Genomic DNA, 13,509 nt, shown 5'->3' with positions numbered 1-13,509 from the left:
CTGGGGTCCCCTCCCGCCTCTGGGGCAGCCCCGGGCTGGAGCTGGGGGCGGGGCCATTCCAAACCGGCAGCAGCTCCCGGCCCCGCCCCCCCCGCGCGCGCGGCGCGCTCGCTCCAACCGTCCTAACGGCACCGCCTCGCGCCGGGCCCGCGGGCGCGTCACTTCCGGGCTCTGCGGCCCGCCCTGCCCTGCCTTTCTTCCCGCCGCGCGGGGAGCCCCTGGGAGCCGGGTCAGTGCGGGCCGGGGGTCTGTGCTGGGAGGGGCGGAGCCGGGGGTGGGTCGGTCGGGGAGGGGCGGAGCCGGGGGCAGTGTGGGGAGGGGCGGAGCCGGGGGTGGGTCGGTCGGGGAGGGGTGGATCCAGAGGGTGGGGAGGGGCGGAGCCAGGGGGAGTGGGGAGGGACAGAGCCAGAGTTAGAGGGGTCAGTGGGGAGGGGTGGAGCCAGTGTGTGGGGGTCAGTGGGGAGAGGGGCGGAGCTGGGGGCAGTGTGGGGAGGGGCGGAGCCAGAGTTGGGGGTCAGTGCTGCCCTCTCGCCCGGGCTGGAAGGACCCGCCCCGCCCGTCCTGTCCCCCCGCCGGCAGCTCCAGCCCCAGCTGCGGGAGGCGCCAGAGGGGTCCCGCCGTGGGGCCCGTGACCGGGTGCTCTGCTCGGCGGGGGAGCCCCGGTGCTGCCTGTGCCATGGCCGGAGGGGCCGCCCCCTGGCCCGGCACGGAGGGACGCCTGGGACGCCGGGGGCTGGGAGCTCGGACAGGGGAACGCGTCAAACGGGAGGGGGAGGGGACCCCCGCAGACTGAGGGGGGGGTGCTACTGCCGAGCCGTCCGTCCCCCCCCTTCTGGGGCCCAGCTGAGGATGCCGTGGGGAACGGCACCACCCTCCTCCTGGAGTCCCGCCCTGAGGGGGCCTCGGAGGGAGCCCCTCCCGCCCCCCGCCATCCGTGCCCCCTCGGCGCCCAGGCAATTGCTGCTGGCAGGGAGGAGTCGGGGGGGTGCGGGGAGATTTTGGCTCCAGTTTTCAGGAGATGGAGGCCCCGGGTCTGACCCCGGGCACCCAGCGGGAGGACGCCCCCTTGCCAGAGGGCCTCGATGTGGTGGGAGGGTTAGTCACGCCGCCTCCTCCTCTCCTGCCCCTACCCCAGGCCGCTGCCTCCACTCTGCACCCTGGGGTGTTCCTGGGCTCGGCTCCGAGCCGCACCCCTTGTGGGGACGGACAGTGCCGAGGGAGCGGGCCCCGAGCCCTTGGGTGCACCCCACCCCGAGGCGACGTGCTGCCTTTCCTCCCAGCTGGGGCCCAACTGCCATCCTGCCCGACACTGTGGTGACCGGTGCTGAGCTTGGGGTGCCCAGGCCAGGCGTCCCTGAGGGACCCCTGCCTCTCCCTGTACCCTCGGCCCCTGAACCCCGTCGAGAGGTGCTGTCCGCTGGGGACACTGACCCCACCTCTGCCTCTGCTCCTGATCCCGTTCCCGCTCCTGGCTCCGTCTCTCTCCCCTCCACCTCCCACACTGCTGCCGCCCCCGGGGCCGTCTCGTTTCCCCTTCCCTGGGACGACCCTCAGGGCAGTTTTCGTGTCTCCCCTTCCCAACCCTTCTCTGAGCGGCTGCGGAGGTGGGCGTGACGGCGCCGGTGCCTTTCCCTGCGGGGGCCGACACTGAACCTCATCCCGCTGGTCCTGTCCATGCTCTGAGCCCAGCCCCGTGTATCCTGGCCCGGCTCCAGAGGTGAGCTCTGGAGCTCGTCTGGCCGGGATTGCACTGGGTCTCCCTGCACATACGCGTGGGGTTCGGAGGTGGAAACCCCCTAATTTGTGGAACAGGAAACAACCCACCTAGCTGGGGTTAGGAACAAGCACCAGACTCCCAGGGCTGGAGCCTGACCCGACTAACCAGCAGCTGCTGAGAGATATGAAGGGGGCACCCACCAGTCAGACTTAGGGGAGATTCCCCTCCCTCATACCCAGCTCCTCACAACAAGGAGAGTGTTGGGCTTCCTACCTGCTAGGGGCTCCATCTCCTGTATCCATCCGTGGCTAGTAGGGGGGTGATGGATCTGCTGGGAGAGAGGAGGGGCTCTCGCTTCGTCCCCTCCCCCTGGCGTTTCCTGGATGCTCTGAGCGGGGTGGGGGTGGGACTCTGCTGACTGAGAGTCACCCAGAGCTTCCATTTGATGGGCTCCTCTCCCCCAGGAATAGTGGGGCTGTGAGTGGGGCAGCAGGTGCTGAGTGTTGGGCTCTTGCTCTTTCAGGGGCCGGTGACCTTCGAGGAGGTGGCTGTGTATTTCACCAGGGGAGAGGGGGCTCTGCTGGACCCCGCTCAGAGAGCCCTCTGCAGAGCCGTCATGCAGGAGAACTATGAGACGGTGACCTCGCTGGGTAAGGAGTCCCGTCCCCTCGGTTCTTAGAAGGGGAAGTGACTAGTTAAGGTTCATGTCACCCCTACGGTGTAACCGTTACGCTGCCCGGTTTCAGCATCACCCCACATGCCAGTGACACACACACCAGCCCTCTGCCCTCCCCTGCTGCACAACACTGCGGGAACAGAGCCCAGGAGCAGTTTGGCACACGGTCAAAGACCTTCTGGTTTTAAGGTGAAACTGGGGCTTGGGTCCCGCATAATGGACAGAAGCTTCCAACCTCGGCCTTCACTCACACACTGATCCTGCTGCACGCAAGCCAGCTCCGACTTGCAAACTGATCCCACTCCCCTGCCCTCACCGTGAGGATTCCCTCTGAGTCACTGCCCTCACTGGCCCCTCACTACACCCCGCAGATCACTAGCGTGTGTCCCACCAGAGCGCTGACAATCCCCGTGGCAAGAACCCCCCCTTGTGCACCTTTAGTGACACAGCCTACAACGCTGTAGGGCAGTGAAATGGGGCAGACTCGGTCCCTCAGGGTCACCTGCACCTCTCTGCAGACCACGGTCACAGCTCTGCCAAGCTGCTCCAACTGCTCCCTCCACCATCCAGCTACAGCTACAGCTGACCCAGTGCGCACAGCTGGGGGGCATGCGGATAAATGCCGGGATTCCCGTCTGTGAACACAACAGAAACGATGGCGCGTTCGTCGTCCTTCCTCGTATCTGTTATAGAGTCATTGAATTTTAAGGCCAGAAGGGATGATTTGGTCGTCTAGGCTGATCTCCTGCATCACCCAGACTGTAGAATTTCTTTCAGTCACTGCTGTACTGAGCTGGACACCTGGTGTTTGACTAAATCATTTTCAGAAAGGCATCCAGCCTTGGTGTGCAGCCCTGAACAGATGGGGAATACCCCAGTCCCTGGGGTAGTTTGTTAATCTTTGCACCACCCTCCCAGGGGCTCTTACCAGCTGCAGGGATGGGAGCAGAGTTAAGGTGACAATGCAGGGAAGACGTGTACATTTACTGTTCATTTTCTGGTTTGCAGAGGTTTAAGTTTAACCACCGTCCATATGGTGAAAAGCAGGAGACAGCCCTGGGCACCCTTAGCTCTGCAGTATAGTAGTTTCTGGGCATTTAGTTTGCTTCATCTTTTGTAGTGGACGTTTTGCCACTATAACTGTGGCCACACTCATCGTTTTACCCATATAGCTCTGTGTGTGTGTGTGTGAGAGAGAGAGAGATTGTGGGGGGGAAGGAGGGTGTGATTTTTCACAGCCCTAAGCAACGGAGCTATCTTGGCAGATCTGTAAAGAGGAGACCATGCCAGAGTCTGCATGTGGATTTTACAGCACTTCAAAATATTCTCAAGAGGGAAGCGACAGACCCACTCAAACCACTGGGCCCTCTGCGAGTCTCCCTGGGGAGTCCAGCCCCGTTCCATTGGACGCTCTCTACTCTCAGGTTCACAGATATTCCAGTTTACCTGTTACACTTCCTGTCACCGCTCCGCCTAACGCAGCCCCAAGACGATGTCTACACTAGCACTTTTGTCGGTAACACTTTTTGTCAGTCAGGGGTATGTTTGGGTGTGCGGGGTGTCTTTGCTGCTGCATGATTGGGTAATTCCCATTCCAAATGACATGTCTGATTGACCGGTCAGTTCATAACTCTGGTGTTTGTAATGCTGAGGTTGTCGTGTGTTTGAAAGGTGTCATGGAAGGCTGTGGCTGCACTACAGACACTCTAAACCAACAGAAGAGAGTTCTCCCATCGACTTAATTACTGCAGGCCCCAGGAGCGGCAGTCGCTTTGTTGGCGGGAGACGCTTTCCCACTGACAGCGCTGGCCACACCGACACGCCACTGTAGCTTACGTTGCTCAGGAAGGTGGCGTCTTCACACCCCAGAGTAACATAATTTATGCCGGCATAACCTGTAGTGCGTATCTAGCCTAAGATACCAATTAGGACTATCAAGTGATTAAAAAACTTAATCAGGATTAATTAGACTGTTAAAAATAATACTTAAATAAATGGTATTCTATTTTTGGATGTTTTTACATTTTCAAATATATTGATTTCTATTACAACAAAGAATACAAAGTGTACAGTGCTCATTTTATATTTATTTCTGATTACAAATATTTGCACTTTAAAAAACAAAAGAAATAGTATTTTTCAAGTACTGTAGTCCAATTTGTCATGGAAGTTGAACATACAAATGTAGAATTATGCACAAAAAATAACTGCGTTCAAAAATAAAACAATGTAAAACTTTAGCGCCTACAAGTCCACTCAGTCCTACTTCTTGTTCAGCCAGTCGCTCAGACAAACAAGTTTGTTTACATTTGCAGGAGATAATGCTGCCTGCTTCTTGTTCACAATGTCACCTGAAAGTGAGAACAGGCATTCGCATGGCACTGTTGTAGCCAGCTTCACAAGATATTTACATGCCAGATGCGCTAAAGGTTCGTATGTCCCTTCATGCTTCAAACACCATTCCTGAGGACATGTGTCCATGCTGATGATGGGTTCTGTTCAATAACAATCCAAAGCAGGGCAGATTGATGCATGTTTCACTATCTGAGTCAGATGCCACCAGCAGAAGTTCAGTGCCGTAACAAGGGCGCGGCAAGGGTAGCGCTTGCCTCGGGCGCGCAAAGCTGAGGGGCGCAGAAAAGCCCCTGCCAGAATGAAAGCTGCTGCTGCCTATGGCAACAGGATGCCAGCAGGCAGCCAGCCGCTGCATGTTAGGAGGGGGAGGTACATTAAGAGACAATGCGAATGCAGTTTGCATAAAAGAAGCCATCAAACTAACAAGGTGCAGAGGCAACCACTCAGCATCATGGCAGGGGGGATATCGCAGGAACAGACCAAATTCCATTTTAGCAAACACCAGCGGGGGAAGAAACAAGCATGGAACATCCTTCAGCGCTAGACTCCAGGCCTCCTTCCTCGCAGCTTGAATGAACGTTACTTTGGAGAGGAACCTCCAGAAAACTCCCTTTCAAAGGTTCACTGAACTACACAAAAGAGAGGCAGAGAACCCCAACTTATCTTCCACTTAAGAAGACAACAGACCCAAGCCCTTTGGACTTTGGGGGAGATGTTGAGTAAGGGGGTGGTCTGCCCTCCTGCTGGAAAGTAGTGTGTTAAGAATCTTACCTTGAGCCAAGATTGTAGTTTTGTTAGGTCCTAGTCTCCAGAAATTTTTCACTTTCACTTGCTTGTAACCATTTCTGACTTTCTCCTTTATACCTGAACTCACCTGAATGCTTTTGTCACTAAACTTGTTTTACTCTTAATCTAAACGAATCCGGTGCTGTCTTTGAACTCAAGCGATAGCCAGCTCCAGCTGAAGTGATAAGCTGGGCCATTTTGTCTCTTCTGAGGAGCAAACAATCATTATTCCTCTGAACGATCCAGGAAAAAGTCGCCATTGCAGAGCACGTGGTTTGGGGGAAATTCAGCTGTTGCTGACTCTTGCCAGGTTTATTCAAGGCTGGTAGGATCCGGAATGTGCCGGGGGTGTAAGAAGCAGGCGGCTGCAGTCAGAGCTGCTGGGCCAGGGTTATTTATCTCACAGACACTCAGCGCGGCCTTGAATGCTGGCTGGGGGCATCCAGACAAGGGAGCTCCAGCAGCAGAACACTGAAAGTCACCCAGGATTACAGATGACACAACTCCTCACGGGTCTGGATTGCCCCCCAGCATGTGAAAATGGCCTCGGTTGGTAGTGAAACATCTGAGAGTCTTTCTCCTCCATCAGCAGCTGCAATAGCCACCATCTCTCTTCTCTGCAGGCTCCTTGGATCTTGGGGGCCATCATTCCTGACGTCACCTGGCCTGATGCTTATTTTTCACATTCTGCTTGGCCAGAGGAATTAGTGTCTGTTGCTCCTGGATTCTAGCGGCTAATTTCCCCGTGTTCTCCACACCCAGGGATTTTCATACTCCCTCCCGTTACACCTGACTCACTGGATTCCCTAACGCTGCACTATGCGCTTTCCTGACATCTAACAGCGGTGAGATCCTGCATTCAGTGATATCCCTGCCCTTCCTATTCACTTTCTCCACTGAACCCCACCAGCCCATGCTGACTGTTCCCAGATTCCCCAGGACACTCGCATTATCTCAGGACCTCTCTGTCAGCAAGAAGCAGAGCCCGGGAGACTTGCCCTCTGTCTGGAGTCTTCACTTTCTGAGACGTTCATTTACCGTCTGTGTGTTTTAGGAGCCTCTTTGCTAATGAGTGTCTGTGACGTTACGCAGGGTACAGCTGTCCCCCGTCACTGCTCCAGCCTGGGGTGCCTTTCCACACTGCTTTGCTGTGAGAGCAGCCACTCCTGGGCAGCCAACACACAGTCTCCAGCATGTAACTCGCAGCATTGAGTGCTGCTACTCCGCCACTCGTGAATGACACCCCAGGGGAATACCGGCCCATTCTCCCCCAGAAATGGGTGTCTGGCACTCTCCAGCACATTACTGAACACTACAAGGTCATACAAAGTCTGTCACTTCATCCATGCACCAGGCTTGTTATCCCAAGGGGAATGTCTCACACACTGTAATCCAACAGTAAAGTTGTTTTATTGTCGTATCTATTAACTACAGAAAGAAAAGATTTGAAGTGACTACAAGGAATGAGGCATAAAAGTCAGAATTGCTCCCAAAAGAAATAAAAGATGAAACGCAAACTATCGTCTGACTTCACAAGCTAGAACAGATCCACAGCCAATGTCTCTTTCTCTCCACATGCCGTGACAGGCTGGGTTTCCTTTCAGCCAGGGGCCCCGCCTCCCAAAGTTCAGTTCTTCAGGAGCTGTTCAGAGAGAAAAGGGGCAGGAGAGAGAGTCAGGTGTTTTCCCCACCTCTTTTTAGAATTCAGGCCTTTGTGCTAGAAACAGCTTCAGTGTTCAGCTGAGCCGTGGTGACAGGCTGTCTGTCGTGGATGTGAGTTCAAGTCCTCCCTGGGATAAAATGTCAATTTCTCGCTCACGCCTTCTCCAGCTCACTACTGGAGAGTGCCCATTTAACCAGGTGCTGGCCTTGCTGTCTCTGAGGAACTGGGCTGTGGGTGTTCCCCAGAACTGTAACATTTTTTTCAGTAACATCATGCAGTAAAATCTTCTCTCTTTTGTGAGGGGGTCAAGCCAGATGGCTGCAGGAGAGAGGTGGAAGGCAAGTATATTACCCCAGGATAAGCAGGTTCCTTTTCCCCTGGTAACTGAACAGGAGTTACTCCAGGTTAATTAAGACACCTGGGGCCAGTCAAGGGGCCTGCCAGAACCTGTTAAGAGCCCCCCCTCCGGCCAGATAGGAGCGCGTGATAGGTGCTGTGGGAGGCAGGCAGGCGGACTACTGGAGAGCTGGGCGGTGCAGACGCTGATGAGCACCAGGAGGGAAACCCCACAGGTACAGAGGCGAAGGGCTGGGGAAATCCTGCCCAACACGGCAAACAGCCCTTCGGGGAAGAGAACCCACCAGAGGGGAGAGATTGAACTGGGTATCTGGCCTGTCACCACCATGCCCAGAGGGGCTACCAGAGATTAAGAGGCTCCCCTCCCCCTTCCCCTGTCACAAAGGCCGTGAGGAACCCTGCTCAGGCAAGGTGTGAACAGTAAACCCAGGGGCGTGGGGAAATCCTGAGGGGGAGAGGAATATCCCAGCCCGCCACTAAGAGGCAGAACAGAACCCACTGAGCCGGAGAAGGAGCTCTGTTACACTTTATATACGCAGTGTTTCTATTTGAACACACAGTTTAACAAGACAATAATGTTCAGCGTATTATGAGTTTCCAAATGATGCCTGACAAGGCACACTTTGTATAAAATATATCATAATTTTGCAAAAGAGTGAATACAGGGTTACAGACTGTCACAGTGTCTGTCTGTGTGTGTTCCTAGCAGATATGTGTGTATTTCAATCCCTCTTAAGCAGAGTGTTCTGCATCTTTGAGGACCTGGGGAGCTGGCCCTGGGATTTCACTGGTTTACTAAGGACTGCGTTTTAAATTAATAATTATTTTTCATGACAAAGTCATATAAATTCACCTGATCTCCTTTGTTTTCTTTCTTCTGAGTAGGGTTTCCAGTTTCCAAACCTGATGTCATCTCCCAGCTGGAACGAGGGGCAGAGCCGTGGGTCCCAGACCTCCAGGGTTCAGAGGAAAGAGAGATCCTCAGAGGTCCCTGCACGGGTGAGGAACATTTAACCAACTCAGAATCTGTAAGTGCCTGAGCAAAAAATCTGGGGATACCCTACAAAGAGCTTGGGAGGTCTCAGTTCAGGATTGTCCCCAGCAGGTGCCGTATCGTCAGGGCAGATACAGCTCATAGCTTCCTCCCTTCCATCTGAGCATTTGGATGGGATGTGAAGGCAGAATTGGGGGGAAGAGTTTGGGGGAATTCAGTGCCTGTTTTTTGACATCTCTCCAGCACTTATTTTGGTTTGCTCTTCCCTTCTCCAGCCCAGTTTGAGGTTTCTCTCTCTGTCCCAGCAGGTGACACGATGGTGAGTGAGAATGAGGAGCAGAATTCTCAGCAGGAAGCTCCTGAGCAAGTGGAATCAGACGGAGCATTATCGCAAAGCTCCAAAGCGGACGTGTCCAGGAGTCATGAGCAGGGAACAGCCTGTGAGGTTCAGCGCAGTCCAGAGAGTGAGCAGGGAAACCAGTCAGGGGAGAAAATGAGAAAAGTAATTTACCCTTGGGAAACTCACAGGGACCTGAAAGAAACCACAGTCCAGCAGAAAATCCTCAGAGGAAAGAGAAAATACACATGCACGGAGTGTGGGGACAACTTCAGTGACTGCCCAGCCCTTATTAAACATCAGAGACTCCACACGGGAGAGAAACTCTACGAATGCTGCAAGTGCGGGAAAACCTTCAATCGCATCTCACACCTCACTCGACATGAGATAATCCACACTGTGGGGAGACCCTATGAATGCTGTGAGTGCGGGAAAGCCTTCAATCGCAGCTCACACCTCACTCAACATCGGAGAATCCACGTGGGAGAGAGACCCTATGAATGCTGTGAGTGCGGGAAAACCTTCAATTGCAGCTCACATCTCACTCGACATCAGAGAATCCACGTGGGAGAGAGACCCTATGAATGCTGTGAGTGCGGGAAAACCTTCAATTGCAGCTCACAGCTCACTCGACATGAGATAATCCACACAGGAGAGAGACCCTATGAATGCAGAGAGTGTGGGAAAAGCTTCACCCTCAGCTCGTATCTCACTACACATGAGCGAATGCACAAGGGGGAGAGGCCCTTTCAGTGCTCTCAGTGTGGGAAAAGCTTTACTCGGAGCTCATCCCTCATTAGACATGAGAGAACGCACACGGGAGAGAGACCCTATAAATGCTGTGAGTGCGGGAAAAGCTTCACGTCCAGCTCAAACCTTATTCAGCATCAGAGAATCCACACCGGGGAGAGGCCCTATGAATGTGGCGAGTGCGGGAAAGCCTTCAATTGCAGCTCAGAGCTCACTAGACATGAGAGAATCCACACAGGAGAGAGACCCCATGTATGCAGAGAGTGTGGGAAAACCTTCACTCTCAGGTCAGATCTTACTACCCATGAGAGAATCCACACAGGGGAGAGGCCCTTTCAGTGCTCTCAGTGCGGGAAAACCTTCACTAGGAGCTCAGACCTTACTAGACATGTGAGAATCCACACGGGAGAGAGACCCTATAAATGCTGTGAGTGCGGGAAAAGCTTCATTGCCAGCTCAAAGCTTATTCAGCATCAGAGAATCCACACCGGGGAGAGGCCCTATAAATGCCGTGAGTGCGGGAAAACCTTCAGTTGCAGTTCAAAGCTCACTAGACATGAGAGAATGCACAGGGGGGAGAGACCTTATGAATGCCGTGAGTGTGGGAAAACCTTCACTTACAGCTCTGATCTTACTGCCCATGAGAGAATCCACACAGGGGAGAGGCCCTTTCAGTGCTCTCAGTGTGGGAAAACCTTCACTAGGAGCTCAGACATCACTAGACATCACAGAATCCACACGGGAGAGAGACCCTACGAATGCTGTGAGTGCGGGAAAAGCTTCATTTCCACCTCAAACCTCATTAAACATCAGCGAATCCACACTGGGGAGAGGCCCTATAAATGTGGTGAGTGCGGGAAAGCCTTCAATTGCGGCTCACAGCTCACTAGACATGAGAGAATCCACACGGGAGAGAGACCCCATGAATGCTGAGAGTGCGGGGAAAGCTTCACTGACAGTTCAAATGTTGCTCAACATCAGAGAATCCTCACAGGTGAGAAATCCTATGAATGCTCTGAGTATGGGAAAACCTTGACTCTCAGCTCGCACCTTACTAGATATTGGAGAATCCACACGGGAGAGAGATCCTATTAATGTGAATTCAGGAAAACCTTCAGTCAAAGCTCACACCTCAGTACTGCGGCTGTCCATTAATCACGTGAGTTAACTATGATTAACTCAAAAAATGAATTGCGATTTAAGAAATTAATCGTGATTATTCACAGTTTTGATCGCGCTGTTAAACAATAGAATACCAATTGCCATCCAAAAGTATTTAAGTACATGGTATTCTGTGATTGTTTAACTGTGCAATTAATCATTATATGTAATCACTACTCACTGCACATCAGAGAGTCCACACGGGAGAAGGATCCTATAAACACTGCGAGTGTGGGAAAACCTTTAATTGCAGCCCCCAGCTCACTTGACAGCGGAGAATCGACACGGGAAAGAGACCCCTTGAATGCTGTGAGTGTGAGAAAAACTTCACTCGGAGCTCAGCCCTTATCGGAATCAGCAAGGGAGTTAAACATCATCATAACCTCTAGGCTATCAAGACATTTTTTTCTTTAACACTTTCGCTGTAGTGACCTTTAAAGCTGTGCGAACCATTTGCATCAGTGTTATCCCTCAGCTTGTCCAGGTGATTTGCTCATTTTTCCCTTGGGCAGCTCACCCTTTTCTGGGGTGGACCCGATTGTCCTTTCTAGCCACTCCATTGTCCCCTGAGTAACGGGAGTTTGTCTCTCCTTCCATGAAACAAGGAGCATCACATTTATACCGTTCCTCTTATTGTACGGTTATTTTTTATAGTCACCAGTGATACAGATTGTATCATTCTCAGTTGTTCTCCCGTTGCTGTGGAGTGTGCTCAATGGCATTTTTGGACCCTTTTTTTCATTTATGATACATTTAAATATAATGAAGAGAAGCAGGAGCAGAAAAACAATGTCATTTCAGCCTCTGTGACACTGGAAGGAGATGGGGTGATTCAGAGAGATTCCCTCCTTCCCCATCGTTCCAGAACTGTTACCGCCTCTCTGAGCCAGGCAGAGTTTCTCTTCTTCACAGTCTGTCGCTGCACCTCTCAGAGTGTCGTGTGGTGCAGTGTTCTCAGCTGTCTGGGCTTGGAGGAGATGCTTTGACTTGTTTAATCAGTCATGGGGAGATGAAAGTGTCAGTTCCTGGAAGGGGAATTCAGATGGATCCCAAACACAGAGTGATCATTTGGATTTTAAATCCCAGTTTCCGTTTATTGGCAAAGCCACTTTGGGGAAGGTTAGATGTTTTTTGCCCTCATTATGAGGCTGTTAGGATGCTAAAACTTTTGTACATAACATAACTCAGTAATGAGACAGTGCTGAGTGAAGCAGGTTTGAGTGGCTCAGAGGAGAATCTGATGGGAGAATCTCTTGTCTTAATTCTGAGTCATCAGATGTAACCTGTTCTGGAATTTCACTTGGTATTTTCATTTTCATTTAGTCTGTCCGTGATGTGGGTTTCTCTCTTTCCCGAAGGCTGGTTGGTCGCCCAGCTGGAGATTTGTTTAGTTGGACAGGCTGGAGCTCAGATTTATTGGAGCAAATGACCAATTGCTAAAGTCATGACGTCTCACTTCAGTGCTGCGTTTTCCCCCATCCCGCCATGATGACGTGGAGAAAGTTCAGGTGCAGTTCTGTCAACAGGAGCGAACTCTCCAATTCACTGGCCAGGCTAATAAAGCAGCAGCCGTGATTTAAAATCTCCGCTGGGAAATGGTGAACACCAGCTGACCCAAACTGTGCAACTAACTGAAGCAAGCGCAGACGATCACAGTGGAGTTCAATTGTTTAAGCCAGCGGTTCTCAGACTTCGTTTCACCGTGACCCCCTTCTAACAACAATTGCTACAGGATCCCCCCCCCTCCGGAAGCTGAAGTCAGAGGGCTTCAGCCCCAGGCAGCAGGGCTTGGGCTTCAGTCCAGGGTCTAACGCCAGCCCTGGCGATCCCCTTAAGCCGGTTTGGGAACTGCTGGTTTAGTCAGTATTGTCTCAGATGATCCGGGGAAGAGAATTCCACAGTAACTGACTGGGAACTAGACAAAATGCCCATGTGCAGTATTCGGTTCCCAGAGCATTTGTAAGCCAGGCCCTACGAAGGTGTCTCCTAGCTAATCCTGTGCTATGGGAAATGCTGCCCAGGTGTGGAGGAAATAGAAGTGGGGGGTTGGTTTGTTTTTGTTGAATTTACCCCAACCAATGTCACAGCAAGGATCTTTCTAGCAGCTGGAAGTATAAAAGAGGGAGAACGACATCATCACCTGGCCTCTCCCCACCTCGTATCAACACCTGGAAGATTGTCTGGAGGACAAAGACTTTGCACTAGGAGCTTGGTCCCAGGCTGGAAGGGAGTTCAGTCTGAGTACTGAGAGCTGGGAGCTGCTGCTAACGTCTATTAGGGGGAGAGACTCTGAGTCAAATCTTGCTTAGTCTGTTAAAGTTCGATTTAGACTCTGTTTCTATTTTTATTTGGTAGGTAACCAATTTTTCTCTCTCTTCTTGCTACTCATAGTCACTTCAAATCTGTCTGTAGTTAATAAATCTGTTTTATATTTGACCTAAACCAGTGTGGGTCTGGTTGAAGTGCCTGGGGAATCTCTCCTCAGGTTACAAAGGCTGGGGCATGTCCATGTCCCTTGGAAGAAGTGGCCAATTAATTAATGAGCTTGCACTGTCCAAGGGAGGCGGGAGCAGTGTAAGACGGTATGTTTCTGGGGTGATTGGCCGGTGCCTCTCCGTATTTTCCAGGAGTGACTCAGGGAGCATTCATGCAATTTAGCTGGGTGCGGGGCTCCATGTGCCAAGGGCTGAGAGATCACAGGACCGGTTGAGAT

General features: G+C 52.5%; 1 protein-coding gene across 1 annotated transcript; it reads left to right on the top strand.

Moving 5' to 3' along the window:
• Window positions 1-2,340: 2,340 nt before the first annotated feature.
• LOC120381432 (zinc finger protein 345-like) lies at window positions 2,341-13,333 on the top strand. The gene is made up of 3 exons (XM_039499629.1): window positions 2,341-2,367; window positions 8,440-8,553; window positions 8,857-13,333. The coding sequence occupies exon 3, from the start codon at window positions 8,865-8,867 to the stop codon at window positions 10,566-10,568; it is 1,704 nt and encodes a 567-aa protein (XP_039355563.1). The 5' UTR covers window positions 2,341-2,367; window positions 8,440-8,553; window positions 8,857-8,864; the 3' UTR covers window positions 10,569-13,333.
• Window positions 13,334-13,509: the final 176 nt, after the last annotated feature.

This window comes from Mauremys reevesii, linkage group 14 (assembly GCF_016161935.1).
Source record: "Mauremys reevesii isolate NIE-2019 linkage group 14, ASM1616193v1, whole genome shotgun sequence".
NCBI classification, from domain to species: Eukaryota; Metazoa; Chordata; order Testudines; family Geoemydidae; genus Mauremys; species Mauremys reevesii.
The sequence above is the reverse complement of the archived record's forward strand: the minus strand, read 5'-3'. Positions and strand labels throughout refer to the sequence as shown.

What these genes read in the sequence shown, in the direction of transcription:
- LOC120381432 (XM_039499629.1), top strand. Translation starts at nt 8,865, where the DNA reads ATGGTGAGTGAGAATGAGGAGCAGAATTCTCAGCAGGAAGCTCCTGAG.